Source organism: Seriola lalandi, unplaced genomic scaffold, assembly GCF_002814215.2.
Source record: "Seriola lalandi dorsalis isolate HSWRI2012SDOR001 ecotype SW California unplaced genomic scaffold, Sedor1 jcf7180002054948, whole genome shotgun sequence".
In the NCBI taxonomy this organism is placed as follows: Eukaryota; Metazoa; Chordata; class Actinopteri; order Carangiformes; family Carangidae; genus Seriola; species Seriola lalandi.
In genome coordinates, this window is record NW_019525499.1 from 172,349 (window position 1) to 198,022 (window position 25,674).

The window sequence follows — 25,674 nt, forward strand, 5'->3', positions numbered from 1 at the left end:
GTTTGAAACCCACCTTTAGATCTGTGAAACTTTTATTTTATTTATGAAAGTACTGCAACAGCGGCTTTCACTGTGTGTTCTCCATCCACACCACTAAAATAAAGATTTCTCAAATCTAAATAGTGTTTTAAACAGTTCTTAGCCATTCTGTGTTAATCTAGTCTAGGTTTGACAAATTTATGTTTAGTGGTTTTTGATGTGGTACAGTCTGGATGGGGAAAATAGTTTATTTTCACAAATAAAATTGAAAAAACTGTGTTTTAAACAGTGTTTAGCATTTCTGGATTAATCTTGGCCAGGTAGTTTTTGTTCTAGACCTGGTCCAATGTGGTCTGGACTAGGGGAAACTGTGAAATTGCCCTTTTTGTACTTGCTGGGATGTGTGACACCCTTTCACAACAAGAAGTGGAAGAACCAGAAACGGAAGAACTGGTCACTCTGTGTTGTCATTTGTTTCCCTTAACTGTCGAACCATAAACCAACTTCAGCGTCCTCAGTCCTCTCAGCTGTCGTTGGTGCAGCATCGCAGCACCGTGCGAAAGGGCGCACAAGTGTAGTCAGTCAGGGACCCAGCTGAAATGTCGGAAAGTGGGAGTCAGGAAGCCGCCGGGGCCCCGAACGGCAGCGGCAGCCCAACGAAACGGGCACCTCGACCGGACGTCGGCAACAAAGTGACCGTGGTGCTCGGCGCTCAATGGGGCGACGAGGGAAAAGGAAAAGTTGTGGATCTGTTGGCACAAGACGCGGATATGGTGTGCAGATGTCAGGTTGGTTAGCACTCGTGCTGCGTTCACTTGTTATGCGTCCGTCCCCGGTTAAGCTAGTTACCGGAAATCCTGCAGGTAACGTCCAGTTAAAAAACGCCGCGTCTCCCCGGTGTGAAGTTTAGGTGTTAGACCCAGATAGCTAATGACAAGTCTGCTAGCTAACCAAAATCTACAGTCGGTGTGTTGTTCCCAGTGTTTTTGCTAATGTCACCTTGAATTCCTGCTAGCTGCTTAGCTCTTCACACCTAAAAAACTGCGTTGAATCGTCTCCTGTCGTGTGCACATGACAAGGTAACTGAAGGTACCTTTTTCTAACTGAAGTGACCAGGTGCATCACTTCAGACCCGGCTTCTCTGGCCACCATTAGCGCGTTAAATCAGTTAACCTCGCTAGCAAAAAGATGGACTCGACCAATGTTGGCAGCAGGTTGGCTTTTTATTCACTGTGGCTGAGCTGTTCCTTACATGATAAGTTTAATTAATCACTGTCATATTGATATTATCCTGTACCATCTGGGTTTGTGGTTATTGCAGTAGCCAGAGGCTGCATTAGCTCCAGTGCAGGTTGCCACCGCTGATAAGGCACCGTTTATTTAAGGGTTTATAAACTGCAATTAATGGTTGATAATCTCTTTACGAAAGCTTTTTATTTTTGATACAACTTTGCAACCCAGAAGTTATTCTCATTCATGGCTTATAACTGGTTTATAAAGCATTAAAAAATCCTGTTCTGTTATTTGAATAGGCTCTGTTGCATCACTTTTGTGCTGAAGAAGGATTTTCCACAACCTGGCAACCCAACAGTTGCTCTGGCTTATAACTCATCTATAAAGTATTAGTAAAAGCTGTTTTAACCATTAAAAATCCATTAATTACAGCATATAAAGCTTTAATTAATTGTGCCTTATCAGAGTGGGATGTATTAAATTAAATTTGAAAATATATTGTAGCTGAATTAAATAACTAGTGAATGCCTGTGCTTGTCCTCTACATCCACATCAATAAATATTGTTATTTTTCCCCGGAGTCCACTTCCACATTATTTTAAATATCACACCAAAATGTCACCACATTTGGAGTAATATATTGTCCAGCTTGAGTTTGTCAGTGGCAACCACTTCTGTTCAGCTCGGCCAATTATTGACCAGTCGTGTTTCCTGATCCTGCAGGCTGCACTTGGACGTACCCATATATGTACACCATACACAATGACCTGCTTTGGAGGGCCCATACATACACCACCTTATCATTTCAAACAGGATGGGAGGGGGCATGTTGCAAAGCATGACAACATAGTACATACGGTACGTGTTGATAACATACACTTGACTATTTCAGAGTGCACAAGCAGTTGTTGCTTCTTGCCAATGCAATCTGACACCAGGATGTAAGGCACATGCAATATGTATCAAGAGATGTGTAGGTGAATGTCCATCTGATGGCGAGTTGTTATTCACCTTCAGTGTTTCAGCACACATGACGATTTTATCTTATCAAGTTGTGATTTTCATAAATATCCATGTGACCCCTCCACTAACTCTTCATCTGGCCTTGGTGGTTCAACCCCTGGCGCTTCGTGTTGAATTTGCACTTTGGTTTCCTCGTGAAAAACGGTTGGATTGGAGGCTCTGAAACAGCACGAGTTGTTGTCTCGGACTTGTGGCTCTCTCCACTCTTTTCCCACAGTGTACTGAGAAGATTCCTGTCTCCATCCCCCCTGAACAGGAAAAGGTGAGACAGTGAGTGAAAGCAGTATAGGGTGGACTGCCTAAAATGTTTAAAAAGCATCTGCTGTGATGGCCTAGAGCCACATACTTAAACCACATCTACTCCAAGAAAGCTGAAGTCCAGCCAGCTTGTAGAAGACTGGTCATATTTGGTAATTGATGTAAAACTGTTTACAGTGTATTCATTCAACCTGTCTGGACTTAAAATGATGGTAACCTCACGTTTTGGCAGTTGTTAATGTCTGGGCAACGAAACATTTGTGAACAACTCAGCTGAGGTCACTTTGACCGTGTGTTCTTACTTCTTATTTTTGTTGCCTAGACTTCTCTCAGTAGTTTCTATTGACGCTGCCTGCTGAAGAGTTTGTGCGTGTACTGTAGTGACAGACTCTCCCGACTGGGGAAACAAACTGATCTGTGCTGAAGCAAAGCAGGCGACTGCAATGTTTTGGCGACCTCTCTACCGCACATTAGGTTGTCAATACTTAATGTTACTGCATTCACATTACAGTTCGGGTCAACAAGAAAGCATTGGTTTCTATTCATTTCAGCATGGTATGAAAATCAAATTTAATTTATCTGCAATAGTTGTTTATTTGCACATCCAGCAGTTACAGAGAAACATTATCATTCATTTGGAGTCGTGTTTCTGGTCACATGATGAATGCAAGCTCGATATTTTCTCTCCTTTGTAACTCTATTTTGGTCTCCACCAACTCCTAAGGGAAGTATCTGGCTCTTTACCTGCTTAATGCTCCACTATGTTCACCAGCTGGTCTCTGACTGTGTCTGTCTTTTTAGCTGAAATCAGCAACAGCGACTCTGAGAGCTGTGAGAGTTAACCAAAACAGTGAAGTTATTTGGAGAGGTAAACAACGAGCGGAAACTCACCACAAAACTGAGAGGAGCTGCATATTCAGTGGATGATTCTCTGTGTGTCATTTAATACATTGTTATTGTAAAATATCGGTTATAGCAGATAAGGTTGGAAACTCGCTAGAGAAATGGCATCTATCGAAGTTTACTTCATATGTTTTATGTTTTTGTCAGAGTTACATTGTAGTTGTGCGACAGATTGATTAACCTTTGTGATATCCATACCTTGACCAGCAGTTTTGGCTTTTTTTTTTTTTCAAAACTTACCATTTACAATTAATCAATGGCGTATAATTGTTTGTCAAAATAGCTGGAGATTAATGTCTGTCAGTCGACTCAGGTCTGTAAATCTCTGCTGTGCAGCGCAGCGTCACAGAGCTCCTGACATGACTGTTGACCTTTAGTCTTAATAAACCAAAATGCCAAACTTCTCAAATATCAAATTTCTAATTGTGAACAGCCTAAATAAAATACAGTTTAGATTTACTATGTAAATCAGAAGCTCTTTGATCAAAGGAGTCAACAAAAGCAGGAATCTGAGCGAGGCCATCTCCAGACAGTCTGAAGAGACTAGAGCCGTAACGATTAGTGACTCTGTGAATAAATGAAATGTCTTTAGGTTTTTACATCTGCAGGTAGGAGTGTTGGTCAGACAAAGAAAGCAATTAAAAGCTGTCACTTTGGGCTCTGAGAAGTTTTTTTAACTTATTTTTGACGTTTCACAGATCAGATTGGTTAATCGAAGTTTCTGCCCTCTTTAAGATCACCTTCATTATCCTCTGCCTTAATTACACATCCAGTCTTTCTAATCGTCCACCTGCTTGTTCTCAGTCTGTGGAGTTCAGAGGACTATTATTTTTCTCTGTTAATAACAAGTTGACATAACCGAGATTTTCCTGGGCCTCAGAGCTTCCTTGTTTCCACAGTTTAAGGCAGGAGACATTTAAAAATACCCTGTGGTCCTGCACAGCGTCCCCTCCATACATTATAGTGTGTGTGTGTGTGTGTGTGTGTGTACGTTAGTTGGGGGCTTGTTGCTGCGAGAGTGAGCGGTGAAGTGCTGATAGTGTTGATCTTTTTATAAAATAGGCTTTGCCAGCAGTCTCGCTCGGTGTTCCTTACAGTCCAGACCTCTAAGATCCTCGAAGTCACAGAGCTGGGGTTTCAGTGGAACGAGGGGTGTAGCTGCAAACACATCTCAGCAGACTGATGGCAGGATCGTCAATAGTCATTATAGAGAAATATCATATATCCATATCATGCTTCACTATGTTCAAAAATGTAAAAGGAGATGGGCCGTTTGTTCCCTAAAATAAACAAGATTTGTTTAAATTACACATTTCTAAATTTCTATCCTCTGTCATTAATTTATCATTTTTAAAATAAATCTATTGCATTGAAAAAGTATCATAGTTAGTTACAGCAGTCTCTACTATTGATAGATTAATGAATGTTTTAGAGGTGAATCAATTATTTGATTAAAAGAAATTGGTTTTCTAAGCAAAGATTCTCAAGCTCTAGCTTCTCGAGTGTGTTTTTTATCATATATCTGTTAGTAAATTGAATATTTTTGTGTTGGCTGGATAAAAAAACAGCAATTTGAATATGTTGCCTTCAGCTCCGGAAAAGTATAATGGGTATTTTTTAATATGCTCTGACATTTTAAGAGTCAAAATAATAAATGAATGTAAAAAATAATCAGCTTTGGTGAACAAGCTACGTAAAGGAGACAGTTTTAAATTATCTTTGGCATTTGGCATTTGGGGATGGAAATGTCTGTGTCTGTTGGCCCTATGATATGGTGTGTGGGCTGATGTGGCGTCTCCTCTAATCAAAAAAATACTGACAAGTGAAAATTATTTCTGTTAATTCTACTTTCATCTAACATGGGGAAGTGCATGTTCAACAAGATCTGGCTGGAGAGCAGTGCTCTGTTGCAGAAACTTTGGGTGTAAAGGCGTTAGAGTCGCATGGGAAGTCAAAAAACCATACAGCCGCCATAAAAAGCTACTAGCAAACATGCACACACACGCAAACACTTAAATGTTCATGTTGAATGTGAATAAATTCATTTACTTGGCAAGTAATTCTGGGACTCCACTTTTCCTTCATATCATTCATACTTTTTTTTTTTTTAACGAGAAATGGCTCTTAAATTTAATTTATAATGCTCTTAACAAGGTCTTGAATCGAACTTGTTGAAAGCTGCAGGAAGAACAGCTGAAGTAGACGGGAACGCTGTGAAACAAGCTCATCAAGTTATATCTTGCCTGTAGGAGTAGCTGTGTGAGGAGGCCTGTCATGTTTACACTGTGGGTTTAGTCAGTTTTTTGTATTTGCCTGCCAGGAGACACTTTATTGGACATGTTGTGTGATTATGATATACGGTTTCTTGGAGTCACTTATACCACACACACATTCAGGGCACTGGACTCGGGTTACTATGGAGATGTTTGCTAAAACCAAGGCTTGGTTGTTGCAGTGTTCGCCCCTTCACCGGACATTTTTGTAAATACATATTGCGTTCATAAGATGCTTCAAGACTTAATAGTGTGCAGATACAGAGCCCGGCCAATACTGATTATGATTTTCAGTATTTGAGGGTTTAAAAATCCGATATATTGACTGATATTTATTTTTTAAACATAGGATGAATTCTGGGGGTTAGGGCTAAGGGGGTAAGCGTTACTTCTGAAAAGGCAGTTTTAAACCTTTGAGGCAAACTACTTATATAATATCTTGGTGAAAATCTGACACGTGTTTCAAGTGCACTGACTGTAACTGTACTGACAAGCGAGTCGAGGATATATTATGTTATTTAGGCAGAATAAGTACGATGCAATACGCTAACAGTTAATTATCTGTAAAAGCTGCTGGTGGTCTCAGCACAAGCTTCCCTGCCGTCAGTAGCAGAGCGCTGATATTTTGGCCTGACTTTCAGACGCTTGAAGTCGACATCTGTCCATCTTGGGTTTTAGAGGGATTCTAACACTTGCTGGAAAGCTTTCACTGCACTTAACATAAGGAGTTTTCAACATGTCTCTCCTCTGTGTGCGGGGAGGGCTAAGACACACACACACACACACACACACACACACACACACACACACACACACACACACACACAGTGAAACAGAAAGCAGGAGGAGAGGAGAGAAACGTCACTGTAAATGACAGCAAAATGCAGGAGACACTCACACTGAACTCATGAAACAAGTGCTTATATATTAGGTAAATAATGTAGATAAATTGTTTAAATTTTCTTATATTTTTGGATTTTTTGGGGGGTTTGCCGCCCCTCAAAATAAATAAAGCAACGGTGTGGGAAACACTGGGTATAGCTCAACCTACCAGAAATGACAGAGAAAACACAAAAGACGCTTCAGTTTCTTTTGGAGTAAAGAGGTTGTGGTTGCCACCGTACATCAGGGCTTGAACTTGAGACCTTGAACCTATTGAGGAGGCGGTTTCTGTTTTCACCATGGAGCCCTGCTGCTCAGAGACACAGTGTTATACACAAAACATGTGTTTGATACCGGATAATGAACAGACATTCAGTCTAGAAAGAAAGGTCTGTAATGAATTGTAGTTGTACATCTACATGGTGAATAGAGCTGCAATGATTAGTTTATTAAACCATTTCTTTTCCTGTTGAGCAAAAACACCAAACAAATGTGAGGAATTTATGCTTTTCTTTGTGATACACTGATTTGTGACATTTTACGGATAAAGCAATTAATCAAGATCAGGAAATTACATTTATAATTAAAATAATTATTGGTTTCCCTTTTTGGATGCAAATGTGTTATATCAAGATACAATCCAGTTTTCCCAAAGGAAATAAAACATTCACAAGAACAAGCTGAAAAGAAACAATAGAGAACACAAGGGACAAAACAAAAATCAACCACAAGAGTTACTTAAAAAAAAGATCAAACCATAGAGTAACAGTCAATAAAACATGCAATTTATTTTAAAATAAGACTAAATAAAAAAGCTTTTAAGTATGAGTTACAGTTTAAATCTGCAAGTAATCACCATTATTAACTACAGGTTATTACAAGTAATCATATAACATCCCGTTATTAAACTACCTGGGGCTGCAACTAACAATTGGTTCATCACGTATTAATCTATTTATTAAACATTAGTATTCACTGGCCATCACAAGCTCTCAAAGCTCAGAGTGAGGTTGTCACGTTGTTTAATGGGCCTTTTGTTTTCACAGCAGACATTTGGACTCGTCATATTAGGAGAAGCACAGGTGTTGCTAATGTCATTAAAGAGGTCTCCGTTCTATTCTAGTGCCGCAGCGCGCCGTGACGACGAGCCAGTACGTCCAGTACCAAGAGCGGCTAAATGGAGTTCAGCCATCATTCATTTTATTATTTACACCTGTGCTTTTCCTACTGTGACATGTGGAAATGTCTTGTGTCTCTCCTGTCTGATGATCAATAAGCACAAAGGTGTTCAAAGGACAATATTAAATCACTATAGTAACCCTCGTATGGTATTTTTACTTTGTCTCAGGGACAGCGGAAGCAATCTGTAATCACAACATCCGACTTATCATCACCTTATTTTCATGTTTTCATCACCACACCAGTTGCCTGTTTAAACACCCAGCATCATCATCGTTCACTCCATGTTTCTGGCCACCTGTTGAATGTTAGTCTCCTACCGTCTCTGTTTTGGTTTCCACTAACGGCTGAGGAGAATTTCTGTGTCTTTAGCTGCTGTCTCACCTGCTGGTTGCTAACTGTGTCTGTCTGCTGTGCGCTGCTGAGCAGGGTTACAGAGCTTTTTCACTCTAAACATCAACAGCACTTGAGAGGTGTGTGAGAGGGAACCAGAGCAAGTGACGTGACGAGCTGTGAAACCAAAACAACGTGCTGAACGCCGCAATGAAGCTCCACAGAGCCGAGGGTAATGATTATTAATGATTTTCTCTGGATCAGCTAATTAGTTAAGTAATTCTAATGACTGGGATATTTTCAGCCACAACTGTAAACCATGTCTTCCCTTTCATACCAATGTCAGACCCATGTTGATCCCTGGGCAGGAGAAGGGTCACAGGTCCAGATCAGGTAGCACGTCTTGATCCTTTAAGATCTACTAGATAAACTTTCATCAGCCTGTCATTCAGATTTCATACCAGACCCTTCGGTGCGGTATCTCTGCCCACTTATTGCAATCCCATCAACGCAGTGGATTGTCATTGCTGCCATAGCAGTGCACAAGCCACAGTACAAGAGCAGGCGATTGAGTATCAGAAGTTGAGTTTCTCGTGATGGGAATAAGAGGCCGATCATGGGACTGTATGAGAGCTGGAGTTAGTTTCTGTGGGGGATGGGATGGATCGTAAAAATATCTAAAAAGGATAGGCATCTGCCCCCCACCCACCAACCCCCCCATCTGTTCCCCCCTCTCCACCTTCAGGGTACTGCTGTGTCCAGGAATAACCCCCTTGTGGTCGAAGCACATGCTAGGCTTGATTTATATCCTCAGGCTACAGCATTAGGAACGCATCCTGGTCACAGGACAGACTTGTTGAATTGGCACCTCAGGTAGTGAGCAGTGACGCAAGCTGCTGAGGCATGAGTGGATCTGCTGCTGCGTTATCATCATAGCAACAAAAAAAAATTATACTTGAAATACTTTCCTTCGCCCATCTGTCCTTTCCTTTCTCATCTCAGTTTTCCATATCATCCTCTTTTCCATCTGGATGTTTGAATGTTCCTGAGCTGCAGAGTGTAAACTCTGTGACTCTGAAACCTAAAGCAGAACGTCAACAGGAACAAAGCAGGGCGCTCATCTGAGAACTCATTCCCTCTCTAGGCCCCACTTTTGCATTTTTATCTGTCACTGTCAGCTGTGCTAAATCATGCGCAGGCCTGTATGCAGCATCCCCATTAGCACCCAGTAAACACATATTGTCGGAGTTAAATACAGTCCCTTAGTCTTTGCCTGTTTGAAAACTTTGTTCCCAGTGAGCAGCGCACATGTTCTCCTGTTGAAACTAAACTAATGTGAAGCCTGTGCAGTTGTTTGGCTGGTTATTACACAGAAATGGTATTACATTGACTCAAACTTTGTGCTTGACTCCCCTAATTAAGAAGCATGAAAATGTGATCGTCCTGGAGAAACACTGGAATAAATTCATGATGTGGGCTGTAACAGAGACGCCATAAGGACTTTGGCTGCAACTAACACTTAGTTTCATCATTGATTAATCTTCCAGTTGTTCACTCAATGAATCCATTAATGGTTTTGTCTATAAAAACATGAAAATTGCTAAAAATATAATTTTCCCAGCTCAAGGTGACGTCTTCAGATGTCTTCTTTTGTTCAACCAAAAAAGACATTCAGTTTATTATCATGCGTGACAAAGGGTTTGATAATCTGGAACCAGTTGTGGAACTCAGCATTTTAACTTAAAAGATTACTAAAGTGATTTTTCACTTTTCACTTTGACTTTTCCTCTGCTGACAACAGTTGATAGTTAGTTTACACTTGAGCAGGACCTTTACTTGCGATGAGAGTGCACAGTGAGCAGGAGTCCCTAAGCAACAGCACCGAGCAGCAGACATACACAACTAACAGACAGTAGCCAGAGGTTTGTATATCTGCTTGTTGCTACTCGCCAAACTATTCAGCCTGTCGTGCAGCTCCGCCAAACAAAGTTGCAGAGCCCACATTGGTCTCACGCCTCTCTGCGTTCCTGTGTGTGTTTGTCTCTTCTCATCGCTCTCTGTCTCACCTCTGCAGGGCGGCAACAACGCAGGACACACGGTGGTGGTCGACTCGGTGGAGTACGACTTTCACCTCCTCCCCAGCGGCATCATCAACCCCAAGGTCACTGCCTTCATTGGTGTGTAATGCGCACGGATGCAAGCACGCAGAAACACTTCAATTCACTCTCGCATTTGTTAGATCCACACACACACACACACACACACACACACACACACACACACACATTGATACACTGTTCCAAGGCCATCTTTCCTTCCTATTTCCTTGATGAACTGATCGAGATTTCTTTTAGCTTGGCGCTCGTCATCTCTCTTACAGCCTCCATTTTGGCGGCTGCTACAGTGAGTGTGATCAGCTTGACTCAGAGCCAGACTGCAGGCTACGCCACATCCACTCATCTGCAGTAACTTCATTAGCTAATGGTGCCTTACTCTTTCTTTCTGGCTTCTATCCCTCCACACATCTGCATGCACTCTATAGCCGTATGATCCGTCGATACTTAATCATGTTTCTGCTTTTTCGTCTTTGAGATGTGGCACATTAATGTTCCTCTTCAGGCTCAAACACGGATGTGCAGCAGAGTGCATCAAATGTGACCTGCACTTGGATCAATGGTGTTTTTTGTACTTTGCATTATTATTTTCATAGTTTTATTTTTACTTATTAATCTATTTGAAGAGAGAAATAGGACAAATATTACAAACACACTAATTAAACGTCTGCACACAAAAGGTGCTGGCGGCGACACATACTGAGGAAAACATGGCGGCACACTAAGCGCCAATGTTTTTATTACCAACACTTCAACCACACCTAGTCTTTCTCAAGCACATGTGTCAGATCCACTCTTGTATATATACATATATATATATGGTGCATCCCACACCTGGTGGTAATCCACTGTGGATTGCGGTAATCGTCTTCTATTTAAACGTTATACCTGCTTAGCATCAGTATGTTAGCATCATCACTGTTAACGTGTTAGCATGCTGACGTGAGCATTTAGCTCAAAGCACTGCTGTGCCAAAGAACTCTCTCAAGTCAGTGCACTGGTTTCAGATTCACTTTTTATTTTAAGTTTTATGTTTTATTTTGCTAATATGGACAAGTGCCACGAAGGAATAGAAAGATAACGTGATACAAACCCTGACCTGCAGTCAGTCATTTAGACATCTTTTGTCATTTAGCAAAGAAAATCTAGATTGCTTTTGCAGCAACAGGTAAGCATTTAGTATAATTCATATTACTTGGTAGTCCTATTGATAAATATGTTTTTCAGTTAGACAGAAGAACAGACAAACGTTGATCATTTGCATTCATGTTAATTTATTGAGCCAGAGGGCAAACGTGTTTCTGTTTATTACACCATCACTCCTCTCCCGGTGTGTAAAAGCACATTCATGTCCTCCAGCGCTGTGCTCTGCTCTTATATCTGTATCTCCCACATTCACTCCTACAGTGCCATTGACACAGGGTTTGTTGTTGGGTTTTTTTTCTTTAAAGTCTTTTTCCACATTTCTTAATTTAATTTAATTTGATCAAAGTAATTACCACACCTCCTCCACTAAATGCAACCCAATTAAAAAGATAATTATGCCAGCTGTGTGAATACTCTCATGAACGGCTCGGATCTGTCCAGCAGAGTTACAGCGCCCGAGCGACAGTGTGAGAGTTGGAACAAAGGACAGAAGCCTTTTTCTGTCTCGTTTTGACACATCGTTACTAAAAAGTCACAAAATGGCATCATAGTTTTATTATGGAAATTCCACTGACTTATGATTATTTTCGTTATTGATTAATCTGCCGAGTACTTTTTTGATTGAGTCTCTCTTAATCTCTGACACATCAAAAGATAGAGAAATAATGCATCAATCAAATGTCCGAACCACAGATATGCTCAGTTTACAAGGATATAAGACAAAGAAAAACAGCAAATCCTCTTATTCCAGAGAATATTTGGCAATTTTCAGTATTTTTGCTTGAAAGGTCGCTGAAACAATTATCTAAATAGTTGCCAATTATTTTTATATCAATCGACTAATCAATTAATTGAAAAAAATGAATATAACTACAAATTGGACAAGAATAAACTCAGTTTCCAGCTAAAACCTTTTACTCCACTTCATTTATCCGACAGCGATAGTTACTGGTTACTTTGTAAGATTTTATATACAAACGATTAATGTCTAAAATATGAAGATTATGTAGAGACTGATTGGCCCAACAGGATATAAAGAATATAAAGACTATTTCTTTGGTGGAACTGCTCACAGCTCATTGATGCACGTCTATAATCCTTGAGGAGAGCTCTTAAGTAGATGTTGTTAGGGGGTTACAAACCAGAAAGCTGTGTAAATTATGTTCAATTATTGAGTATTATTTATGATCAGTGTTCTTCAGTTTTATTTATTTTTTACCTCAGGCAATGGTGTCGTGATCCACCTTCCCGGCCTGTTTGAAGAGGCAGAAAAGAATGAGCGCAAAGGAAAAAGTGAGTGATGTGCAGTTTTTTAAACACACACTTCATAAAACATCATATGACTGTGCTTTCAGGTGCAGCACGGAGACTTAAAGTGTATTTGTGTGTGTGTAGGTCTAAAGGGCTGGGAGAAGAGGTTGATCATCTCAGACAGAGCACATATTGGTAAGTGCTCCCAGATCCACCCCTGGACTTTTTTTTTTTTTTTTTTTTTTTAAATCTGTGTGTGAATGTTTGAATGGACGCATGCAAAAATGTGTGTGCGCGTGGATGTGTGAGCCCTGCTTTCTCTGAGGTGTGTGAGAGTGTGTGTCCCCTCTCTCCCTCCTCCGCAGTGTTTGACTTCCACCAAGCGGTTGATGGCGTTCAGGAACAGCAGAGGCAAGAGCAAGCAGGCAAGAAGTAAGAAACCTGTTGCTTTAAAAATGGCTGCAACACACACACACACACACACACACACACACACACACACACACACACACACACACACACACACACAGAGATCAGATCAGTTGTTGCATCTTTCTGGGGAAAAGAAGGGTTGAGTCATTTTCCTGGATCTTGATTCATGTGAGTCACCTCCAACGCCCTCTTCAACTTCCAATGATGTGCAAACACCTTTTGATAATGATCAAATATTTAGTTTGTGTTTGTGAACAAAACTCCAAAGAATGAAGCAGGTCATGGATGAAGAAATTAGATCATTTCTTCCGTTGCTCTGCTTTGATTTTGCATTATTAAAGCGTTCATGCTGTGATGTTACTACTTACAGTCACAGAGGCCATGTTACAACAGCACTGTGCCATATATTATACACTAAAGCTGGACAATTAACATATAATAAAGGTTGTATGCAAATGCAATAATTGTCATTTCAGCTTAGCAACTTGTTGTTGAATATAATTAAGAGTTAAAAAAACTCTTAATATAATGATTAAGAGGTAAAAGGAGAGTGAATATTGGACTTGCTTTCACCAGGTGAACGGAAGCACAACTCCAAATGAATGATAATGTTGCTCTGTAGCGGTTGGATGTGTAAATAAACAACAGTTTGCAAAAAAAGTTCACTATATCAACTCACAATATCAGCTTGTTTCAGCAGGTTTGAAAAATGCTAATCTGAGTTAAGTTCTGCACCTTTTACACTTTACTGTATGATTCCGTTATTGGTTCAAAACAAATCCAGTAAACAACCTAAGTCCTCTGGTGGCCGGTCTCTGAGACTTTTGGACCCCACTGTACATGAATGTCTTTCCACAGTGACACACAAGCATGTAATCTGAACACTGCTCTGCCTGGAGGCGTCCTCAGAGAGGTCAGAGGGCAAACAGAGTGTATCAGCCCTCGAGCAGATGGAGGTTATGAACAAAATCAACTAGATTTTTAGCCTCTTCACAAAGACACAAGTGTTTCCAGTAGTAAATCCAGGTATACTCTATATTCTGTTGTATTCCACACCATTTCAAAGCAAAATTTTGTTCCGGTACATTATTCGCTCAGGCAGTGAACCGTTACCATATGTGAGGAATGTTAAGCCGAGTCTGAGGAGCGTTCAGAATATTAAGCTCAAGAGAGACCGAGTGTATCCCTGTTCAAAGCTGGGTTGTCTTTACCAGCTCAGCAACCAAAGCCCCAAACACCCAGCCAGGTACTGTGTATGTGTGCGTCTGCGTGTGTGTGTGTGTGTGTGTGCATGCGTGTGTTAGAGACACAGAGAGAATGCATTTTCCCCAGGGTGCCTTAATGGCAGAGTCATTATAAGCTTTCAGCAGATTGCTCCACAGGCTGGGGGATTTGCAGTCCTGCTGCTGGAAATCAGAGCAGAGTTTAGTCACACTGGAGTCCAGATTTATGGAATATAATATCAGTGCTTGAAAATGTAGTGATCTTAGTTTTGTAAACTTGTACATTAAAGCTTGTACCTGCTAACTCTGTACCGGTTAACAGCTTTCGGGCGTAATTAAAGTGTAAATATTTTTGGTGTCTTCCTGTAAACTCTATTTTACAAGTTTGTGCGTTGAGTTCCGACGTGAAGGTTTTATTTTATAAACTGTGAAAAAAAAGCTGCTCACCAGAAGATAAATGGGTTTTACAGAACCAAATGAAATGAGCATTTACCGAGGAACGCTTCAGTGTTTAGTGTGATGTAAATACAAATGATAAAATTCACTGTACAAACTTGAAAATCAGAGTGTGCAGATTTAAAAATGATCATTTTGCAAGCGCTGACTTTAATGTTCAAACTTGAATGTACCATTTACAAAAAGGTTCAAAACTCAAAAATAATTGGTCACACTCACAGAACAATTGAAACCAGCTCATGTCAGTTGATGCATCACTCAGGTCATTCATAGCACCCATTCTTATAGTAGAAACATAACACATACACTCAAGTCTGATGGACAATATGTTCATTTTATAAGTTATATTATTATTAAAGACATAATCAATTGATTCCATCTCTGCCCTGAGATCAGTGTCATTTCTGAAAGGAAATCATGTATGTTCATTTTAAAGACACTCTGTATATTATATTTCATATGTGTATATTTGTGTCTGTGGATCCATTCCTTCTGTGACAAAGTGTAATGATGTTTGAAGTATGATGCAGTTTCTATTTCATTCTTCTTCATACTTCTGTTCCACTACACGTCAGAGGAAATGATTGTTCTTTACTACATTTATCTGAAAGTTGTACTCTACATGAAAAACACACACAGCTGCTTACAGAATACAATGTAGGTTCCCTTAACTTATACTAAAGTCAATATCTGAATGCAGGACTTTTTACATTCTGTAGTTTGCATGTGGGGTTGAGCATATTTTGCTGCGCCAGGCTTCCTTTGAATAGGCCGAGTTACAGGAGGTGCACGTTGACTGTGTCATATGTAAATGGTTAACTACTCTAGCGTGTTATTTGAGTAGTCCGTCTCTGTTACATGAAGGGACAATACTGTGTCCATAAAAAGTCGACTGAGTTTCAAGTGATATATCAGTGTGAAGACTTTTAGTGTCAAGGCCATAAAGAAAAGGTGACAGTGACAGTGTTGAGTATCAGCATCCGGCTCTTCAGATAAGTTTCTTTGTCACTTGTTTGCACACACTGCTCAGTTAACAGCTCTGTCCAGTTTAACAGTAATTTAATATAATATGCACCCATTTCGGTGATGTGAGAAGGTGGATGTAATGCCTGCTGTAACCTCTTACAGTCAAATCACAGCTCCACAACACTTACATGAGCTTTTTGGTTCTGTAAGACTCTGCTTTTCCTTCAAGTTAAAACTCCTGGGTAATTACTGTCATCTGGAGGTGTTCAAAAGTTTCACAATAATTAAGGTGGATGACGTGATGAACCTTGAAACTGTAAAAAGATGTGTTGTAGATTGAGATCACATGCTGATGCTAGTCTATTTTTGTTTTTTCCCTGCGCAGTCTCGGGACAACGAAGAAGGGGATTGGTCCGGTGTACTCGGCCAAGGCTGCGCGTAGCGGTCTCAGGATATGTGACCTGCTGGCTGACTTCACTCAGTTCTCTGAAAGGTCTGTTCCAGTAGCACAAGATTATATGTCGGGAGTTCTAATGAAATCTGCATCTGATTAATTAAAGTCTGTGTATAATGTAATTTTTTTTTATATGTCTTACCATGCCCCTTTCGATCAGTGAAACTTTTCCTTGAACAGAGGAACGCAGAAGCTGTGCCTGAATTTCGACCTTCACATTCCTATCTCAAGTTTTATTGCCTGTTTTAAGCAAAGGAACTTTTCTTTGAACTCAGGAACTTTACCGGCATTTTGTCCAGAAGAACTCAGCTCTTAGCTCTGAGGTGTTCAGACCGAAAACAGCCCTACGAAATACGAGCCAAGAAGTTCCAGTTTGTGTAACAGATTGGTGAATTTAAAGGTTTATCAGATGCCAACACACTGAGCAACACTTTGTAATACTCAAAGTCTTACCAGATAATGTCATGTTGCAGACCTGTGTGTGTTTTTTGTTTTGTTTTTGTTTTGTTTTTTTGCCGGAGCCCTCCGCTCTGGCATCCCCGCTGCGTCGCCAGACTGGCCTCATTCAAATGAATGACTGCTGTGAATTATTCCACTATGTAAGGCCATCTGATTCAAAACAGGTGAATCACCACAGGCATCCGGTCAGAGATGAGACTTGAGTAAATTATGGTTCAGTACATTTACTGATGAAATGCCACCAATCAGCATACTCTCCTGTGTTATGTGCTGCTAAAGGAAACAATGGAAAACCTGTAGACCAAAGGAGGCACGTGTGTGGCAGTGGCAATTAAAACTGCACCATAAACCAGCTGCTAAACATTTCTTACACAGAGAAAAGAACTTGAACCAACTATAACCTAAACATCTTCACAGCATGAGTAAAGTTCCTATCAGGCGTGGAGACTGTAATACACAGCAAAGAAAGAGGTGCAGACATTGAGGCGAGAGCAGCACTGGAAACACCTTTTATTATCTACATTAATAGTTCAGTCAGTCCTTAAAATGTCAAAACACCAAAACTGATGATAAAGACAAAACTCACTCTTAGATGCACGTACACTACACAGTGACTTGGACTGTGCAGTTTACTAAGAAACTTGTTGAATAACACTACTCACCTCTTCCACATCGCAGGCCTGTCTGCTCCAGGGGAAGAGCTTTCTGTTTCCTTAGGAAATACCAGGATGGAACTTGACTGACTTCTCAAACCAAACACCACCTTGCAGTAGTAAATAAGGGCCAATTTGTTCCAGGGTTTAATTCCTGGCACTTGTGGTTGATATGGGCCAGTGAATCTCTAAGAAATGGCACGAGATGTTGTTTGTGTGCCTCCTGTGTTTATAATCTCATTGCAACATGATGTAGAATGATATCATAACAGCCCAGCTGGTGCAGTAAATAACAGTGAGAGGACTGATCAATGTCACCTGTTACAGGTATAAAGTCTTGGCCCAGCAGTACAAAGCTATGTACCCCACTCTGGAGATTGACATAGAGGGAGAGCTGATCAAATTAAAGGTAAGAAAAATGTAACAGAAAAATATTTCTCACATATATGTATATATATATATTTGTCATTCAACATCATAATAGTCTCTTTGCAGTAATGTTTGTATGATTTTTAGGACTATGTGGAGCGGATCAAGCCCATGGTGAGAGACGGTGTGCACTACATGTACGAGGCTCTTCATGGTCCTCCTAACAAGATCCTGGTGGAGGGAGCCAACGCAGCGCTGCTGGACATAGACTTTGGTCAGTACATCGCTGTGTGTGCACGTGAGAGGGCGCATGTGTACCAGAATTAAGCACGCCTTACTACTTAACATGTTTGGTTCCGGATATTTTGCAGTTTATCCTTCTCATACTAAGCCAACATCTCTTTGCTAACCTGAGAATAAATGTCATTTCTACCTGCAAAGCGCTGTTCAGTGCATCTACAGTGACCCTGTGATGTTACCCTCAAACACTTAAGCTTTCTGATGCTCTTTACAAAAGCCTGCTTGGAGCTCAGACTAGGAATGATGGTAAGTTTGCTAACTGCTACTGACGTGCTCTGGCATCTGGGCTTGATGTGCACGCTCACAAGTTGAAACCACTCAATGCCACCTGACTGTGCATGAGCACGAAGGCACCCTTTATCAGCAGTCAGTCAGTCAGTCAGTCAGTCAGTCAGTCAGTCAGTCAGTCAGAATTACAGAGCCATCATTAAATCCAGAAATATGGAAGCATGACAGCTGTGTTTTTCCTCTCAGATAATAACACACCAGACTAAATTTACTAATCTTTTACACGTTGTAGTGTGTCACTGTAACAGTCCAGGACTGTCATTACTGAACGCAGTGACAGCACAGAGCAGATTAAATTACAGTCGAGGTTCATTACCGGTTATTATCAAAGCACCATGCTATATGCTATGTAATAACTCTGCTGGTGTCCTGCACACTGACAGTTCATCTCTCTTACTGACTGACTATATCTATTCTTGATTAGAAATCCTTAACGTTATCAGTATCATCACTCTTAATCAGGACTTATTTGGAGTTTAGGAGCATGTAGGGCATCGATGTTTAGCTACAGAGCACTTTGACAAGAGACATGGCCGCTGATGGACACGCTGGCTGCTGCAGAGATCGAACCCCGTTCTTCTTTGATTACACAACAGTCTCTGGGATGATCTGCATGTGGGCAGCTTCCAGCTTCTAAGTGTGGAAACTCACTCCTTTTTTTTTTGCTTTTTATTACAGTGGTTGAAACACACTTTTAAAGCTCACCATGGTTTGAATAGCTGAGGCAGAGGTGATTTAGTGTTCATGACAGCCTGTAAGTGGTTATCACCTCAGGGACACCTTCTGGTATGAGCAGACAGAAGGCGTACCAGTTTAAAATTGCTTTCACCTTCTCGGAGCGAATTGTTCTGTCAGATGGGCAGTGTCCTTTCTTTTCAGGCAGCTCAATTATCATTTTACGCGAGACGAGCTCAGTCACAGATTCACAGCGAGGTATTTCACTTCATTGTGTGAAGGTGCAGGTTTTGAACCAGTGAGTGTATCCAAAGGTATTTGTCTAATCAGGTGTATTGTGGAACGATTGAAGGAAGAAGCTGGACCAGTTGACCAACTATATAATGACAAGTGCTCAAACAAACATATCTGATGTGTGGGAACAACTCATCACCACCACCCCACACCTTGCCAAGCCCACACCGCTCCAGGTGAAAAGAAATTAAATATATTTAAAAAAGATGAATAAGCTGAGTGGATTATAAATGAGCTTCCTTCCTCTCGACCAAAAGTTTTCAAACTGATGGAGAGAGTTGGAGGGGACGGGCTGAGGAGAAGATACTAAGTGAGGTGAGAGAGACAGGTGCATGCAGGTGTTGGCAAACAACAGGAAGTTAGGTATCATGTAATTGGACTGCTGATTTGACCGCTCACACAGCTCATGGAGGCAGTTAAGGTGGTTTTTAAAATGACATTGATTCTATGCAAGAAAAACAAAGATCTGACCCGCTGTAGCTGTCATGTTTTTTTTACTTTACTGAAGCTGTAAAAGTCCCATCGACATGGAGAGATGGGGGTCAGACGGGGTGTCGGAGGCGGTTGTCTCGATTTCTGCGGGGTCCACAGTGTGAAGCTTTGAAAACCTCTGCTCCAGACAAATCTTCCCACTTTTCCTCTTTTTTTCAGTTGCATGTTTGTTCGAGCGGTGTCTAATAAAAGGAAAGGTATGACCGGTCTTCCCTCTCCGTGTCATTGCAGGGACGTACCCGTTTGTGACATCGTCCAACTGCACGGTGGGCGGGGTGTGCACGGGTCTTGGCATGCCGCCTCAGAATGTCGGCAAAGTTTACGGCGTCGTCAAGGCGTACACCACCAGAGTGGGCATTGGAGCGTTCCCCTCAGAGCAGAGCAATGTAAGAAGATACACACACAGTAACTTACACCCATCTAAACATTAAAATGAAGACCCTTAAATCCTGTTTTTAAAATACCGAACATATGATGTGGATTCAGTGGAAAATAATGTCATGTTAAAAATTTTCTCCATTAATTGATTCACTGTTTAGTCTATATAATACAGAAAATAGTCTAAAATGCCCACTATTACTTCACACAGGCCAAGGTAACGTCTTTTTTTGTCCAATCAACAATTCAGAATCCAAAGGTATTCAGTTTTCTGTCATGTATGACACAGAAAAGTTTACAGCTCTCACATTTGAGAAGCAAATCTTCGGTATTTCTGCTTAAAAAAAAAAAAAGACCAAAACGACGATTTGATTTTCAAAATAGTTGTCAATTAACTTCCTGTCAATAAACTAAACGATTAATTGACTAATTGTTGCAGCTCGAGTTGAGAAATCAAGAACATTTGTTCAGCCACACCTCATACTGTCAACAAGTCCATGTGAGGTTCACACTGTCTTCATGCTAGGAACATGGTGTGATGACTTGTTGAGTAGTTTCGTTTTCAAACAGCGCCACTCAGAGGAGGTTGCGATCCACTGCCTCCAACAACCAGCCACAGTAAACTTAATTTGTTATGCTCAATAAATCTGTCTGTGACACCTGCTCCTGACTGGAACTGAGGCCTGAACACAGAGGCTGATGTTTAATGGCTGAATATTTTTGGCATCTGTTGCCGGTTTGCTCCTTCAAACGTTTACAGAAAACTCCTCCAAGGACTGAGACTGACGAACAATCTGCACTTGTTGTCTGCAGGATATCGGGGAGCTGCTGCAGACTCGGGGGAAGGAGGTGGGCGTGACCACAGGCAGGAAGAGACGATGTGGTTGGCTGGACCTGGTGCTCATCAAATATGCACACATGATCAATGGCTTCACCGCGTGAGTTTCGAAGTGTTTTTACTGTTTGTTTGTTGTTGTATTTTTGCAGTAAACATTGTAAGTTTCTTTTGAATATCCTTTTTTTATATGTTATAAATTATATATTGCCACTCTTTTGCAACTTCTATCTTCATTTTGAAAGAAAGAAGGAGAGAGCTAAAAAATCTGTGACCCGTCTCAGCTGTTGAAAACTGTTCCTGTTCTCTTTCAGTTTAGCGCTCACCAAACTTGACATACTTGACGTGTTCCCAGAGATCAGAGTGGGCGTAGGCTACAAAGTCGACAACCAAACTATACCTCACTTCCCAGGTGAGCTGATGTGTGAATGAGTTCTTCTGCTTGTGTAAGTGTTAACGCTCAAAGCAAGAGAATAATCATGAGGCTGTTTTGTCTTCTTTCCTATTCTCCATTTTCACACTGTCACTGACCTTTGAAATCAGAAACTAAACTGATACTGGCAGTAAAAAAAAAAAAAGAAAAAGAGGGGAGATGATGCATCTCTTCAGTGGATATTGTCTGACCTCCGTTTGGCCGGTTTCCACCTTCTCCTCTCGCTCCAGTCTGTGTGATTATTTATAGAGAGCTCCATTTTAAGGCAGAAACATATTGATCTGTTGTCACAGCCGTCTGATTGCAGTCTCCTGTAAAGCTAATAGTGTGATATCAACCCTCCCACCCCCCCACCCCTCTTCTTATTGATTCTGTGCCAGCCAATCAGGAGGTACTGCAGCGTGTTGAGGTCCAGTATGAGACGCTGCCCGGCTGGAAAAGCGACACCTCGGCTGCTAGAAGCTTCGCGGAGCTGCCTGAGAACGCGCAGAAATATGTCCGCTTCATTGAGGAGCACGTGGGAGTGCCTGGTACGATACTTTGATTGATAGATTATTTGATGGATTGATAGCTCTGAGACCTTTTGGATAACATATACCAGTGCTGTTTTATTCATTTATTTTTTTGATGTGTGGCCACTTGATTTGTTGGTAGTTTTGCCATTAATGGTGTAGAGTCCAACATATTTCCTCACATTGCTTCTCAGATGCTTCAGCGTCGTGACGATCTGATCAGCACGGCTTTGCTCACTAGTGTCCTTCATTTTTATTTAGTTAATCTTACTGAGGTCAACAGGGCAGAAACAGGGCATTTAGGGAACGCCCTCCGCTGGACCACAAAGTAAACCACTCTGAATGGTCTTGAATTTGAACAGGTCATTACAGATTAAATACTTTTTCCCATCTTCAAACAGAAGTTCAGAGGCACCAAAACAAAAAAAGCCAGGATTGGTTTTCTATTATTAACGTAATTAAAACAAGTAAACCATGACTGCCCTACTGCATGTACACGTACTGACTGACACAGACCTGAGACCTGCGACAGCCGCCGCTGAAGAGAGTTGAACGCCTTTCCTCTGCTTCTCTGTTTCCTCAGTCAAATGGATCGGAGTGGGCAAGTCTCGGGAGTCCATGATCCAGCTGTTCTAGACGGAAGGGAGAAGAGACACAGGCAAAGAAGATGCACAGCAGCGAAATCAACGGCACCCTTCTCCCCCTCAGCCCCACACACAGCCTACCTACCTGTCTCAGCTCTCCGACAGAGACGCGACCATCATGTCTGTTCTTAACGCTTTACACCAGTGTGTCATCAGACTGTCCCATGTTACAGACCAGACCGTTCTGGATCGGACTCCCATCAGACTGACCTCCCCGTGCGAGTGGTTCCCAACGTCTCCATCTGGATTTTTAACAGTTTTAAACTTTAGCATAACAGCTCCGCAGTCAAGTCCCTCTTTAGTTTGTCCCTGTTTGTATCGTAGCCGTTTATTTCAGACATACAACTCACCAATCGGCAACACCAGCTGCCCTCAGGTCTGAGAGAGGACATGAGGGAATGGACTCGACACACGCAGACGCAGACAGGGGGTCACTGCCCGGAGGAACTGTCCACAGACGTTTGGTCGGTCAAACTTTGTTCAAGTGTATTTTTGTTAATCTATGCTGTGTTTTAAATGCGCTGTGCCAGTCCGGTGTAAACCAGTTAATAAGTTAAAATAAGTTTTAACCTCGGCACTTAAGATGCTTTGGACTATTATCTGCTTTATGTTTTATTCTGCCAAGTCAACAACACATCCTGACTTGATAAAGGGATCCTTTAATATTTTAAAAAGTGTCTTTTTGTGTTTGTTTTTTCGTCATCAGACAAATGTGAGAGACTTCTTATATTGCCAAAAAATTAGCTTTGAAATTTCTTGTAGCTATAGCGATCGCTTCCACGGAGCGCTGTTGATGAAATGTTGACGTACATCTTCCCGTACTGCGAAAAGGAAAGGCTCCTTTTCCTCACTTTAACTTTAGCGGGTGAGTTTTTCATGAACCAGAAAAATAACTATCACTTTTTCAAATGAAAATCAAATCATCAGGCCAGCATCTGTGATTGTTTATCTTATAATTACCATTGATTACTTAGCACCTTTCAGTACAGTGTTCTGTAGTGCAGAGGAAGGCAAAGGTTACAGCATTTACACAGAAAGAAGAAAAGTGAAAACATGGTTTGATAAATACTGAATATCTTTCAAATCTTTCAACTTTTTTTTTTTTTGTCTAGTATTATGCCATTGTTATAACACACTGTTACTGTTCTTGTAGTCTTGTAGTCCCATAATTTAAATAGACTAAATTTGGGGTAACTTGTGTAGTTCTTTTCACCAAGTGAGAGAAGTTCTACGCTGCCAGAAATGATGATATCTCATAACAGAAGCAACAGAAGCCGAGATAGTTTTACACTCGGTCGTGGGTTCAATCCCCTTAAATGCTGGATCCTACATTTCCCATAATGCAACTCAGTAGCATTTTTCATTATGCCACGTTCACACCATGTGGGATGGATAGTAGAGTGAAATCGAGATTGTTGTGTGGTGGCAGAATTCATCTTGTGAGAGTTGAAACAGTAATACAGTGCATTGACAATATAACACTCCACTCCATTAAATTTGGGTCTAATGACATTAACATTGGACTTCACCTGACGTGAGTTGTCCATGTTTGGTTTTAGGCACGTCCGTGTTAAAAAGTTGGAGTCATAGCTATCAGAAGAGTCCAAGTTTCCCAGTAGTAATTATCGCTTGGCTGTTGCCATGAATGTTGTTTACAAGGCGTAAACTAGTGATTACTCTGACTTTTAAATGACATGAAGGTGGCATTGGACCCGCCACAGAAGAAATACAACTGTTATCAACTCTCAGTGAAGCTGAACAAAATTTTGGGGCCATAAATATCTCACAAACACACGTTAGTTTTACCAATTTATCACAAAAGTAATGTTTCCGGTTTTGACTTGAATTCAGCAGCAGATTCTTCATATTCTGTATTTTCTCATTAGTGCAGCCAGGTGTGCTCTGAGTGTGATTTTGTTTTGGAAGTTTAAGTTACATATTTTTATTGCACAATACATCAATTAAGTTTAAACCTGGTGACATGAAAGGGGCGCGATACCAGAACTTCTTCATAGTCAATTTTGCTGGGGGGCATTTAGTCGAATGATGAATATGTAATTTTGAATAAATAAACACTCTTGTTTGTCAAAGTCAATTATAGAACATTTTATGTAATGCATCTCTTCCCTGATGACCTAAACACGGCACTCACGTACAGTCTGAAGCACTTCTCTCAGGACATTTTTTTTACAAAATGTATTAACTCAACAAAAGCCCAGGTATAGTCTCAACAACTTAAAATAACTCAGCAACTTTACTTAAATTTGTGCACTTGCGTTTTGCATTTGTTAGAAGCGAAGCTGCTGCCATTGATAAACAAAGTAAATCATTCAGATACTGATTCATTCACATGCTGTTGCTCCTGTCTGCCGCCTAGTGGTGGGTAAGAGGGATGAAAACAGTGAACCAGGATCATTCACTCATCTCTCTCTGCTTTTCTGAACAGTATCCGTTTTGTATCGGTGACCCTGTATCTCCTGTTTCCTAACACTGTATTTTCTTTTCCTCCTGCTGTGTTAATTGCACATTTATCCCTTTACTTGCTCACACTGCCAACTTTCACTGAAGCCCCTTTCACAGACTCCTACCTTGGCATCTGATTAAGACTTAATGAATGTTTTAGGCTACATACGCACAAAAAACACTCAAGGCATATCGTGCTATCTCTTTAGTTTTTTTTTAACCCTCATTTTATTTCCAGTTAAGTAATTTTCAGGTTTGAACAATCATCACATTTACCCTGACATGATATTTTGGTGTCTTTGGAAACTTTGGGATCTCCACTAGAATTTAAAATAAAGTTCTGTGGGTTTGAACAACGTTTCGCTGCAGAGCATGAGTTTGTAATATTGGTGTTTTGAGATGCGTAAAAAAACAAACACAGCTCCAACAGAACAGACACACACGCACACACACCCATCAATGCAAGAAATGAAAAAAATAAAAGGTTCCAGCAACATGCACACTCCACACTTTACCTCCATACATTCAAGAGAGCTGGAATAACAACAAAAGTTCACCAGAATGTGCCGGAAAGGAGGTGAACATTTGAAAAATCTGCACTTGTGTTTATAAGATTTTGGCAAAATAAACAGGTTGTCAAACAGAAATGCAGCATTCTTGTCCTGAAGGTCTTTTCAAAATAAATGTTCAAAAGATACAATGCTATTTTTGCGAAACACACGTAAATAACAATCTGAATTGACATGTTTATATAGGAATTCTTCTGATACTCTG

The 25,674-nt window shown here is 40.8% G+C and overlaps 1 protein-coding gene across 1 annotated transcript; it reads left to right on the forward strand.

Moving 5' to 3' along the window:
* The first annotated feature begins 504 nt into the window (after positions 1–504).
* adss2 (adenylosuccinate synthase 2) lies at positions 505–25,257 on the forward strand. Its single transcript, XM_023394409.2, has 13 exons — positions 505–767; positions 10,138–10,240; positions 12,548–12,616; positions 12,719–12,769; positions 12,940–13,006; positions 16,037–16,144; positions 17,545–17,626; positions 17,734–17,860; positions 19,867–20,021; positions 20,827–20,951; positions 21,163–21,260; positions 21,662–21,811; positions 22,377–25,257. The coding sequence occupies exons 1-13, from the start codon at positions 579–581 to the stop codon at positions 22,427–22,429; spliced, it is 1,377 nt and encodes a 458-aa protein (XP_023250177.1). The 5' UTR covers positions 505–578; the 3' UTR covers positions 22,430–25,257.
* Positions 25,258–25,674: the final 417 nt, after the last annotated feature.

Coding starts and splice junctions, on each gene's coding strand:
- adss2 (XM_023394409.2), top strand. CDS start 579: ATGTCGGAAAGTGGGAGTCAGGAAGCCGCCGGGGCCCCGAACGGCAGC. Junction 768..10,137: donor ATATGGTGTGCAGATGTCAG/GTTGGTTAGCAC, acceptor TCACCTCTGCAG/GGCGGCAACAACGCAGGACA. Junction 13,007..16,036: donor CAAGAGCAAGCAGGCAAGAA/GTAAGAAACCTG, acceptor TTCCCTGCGCAG/TCTCGGGACAACGAAGAAGG.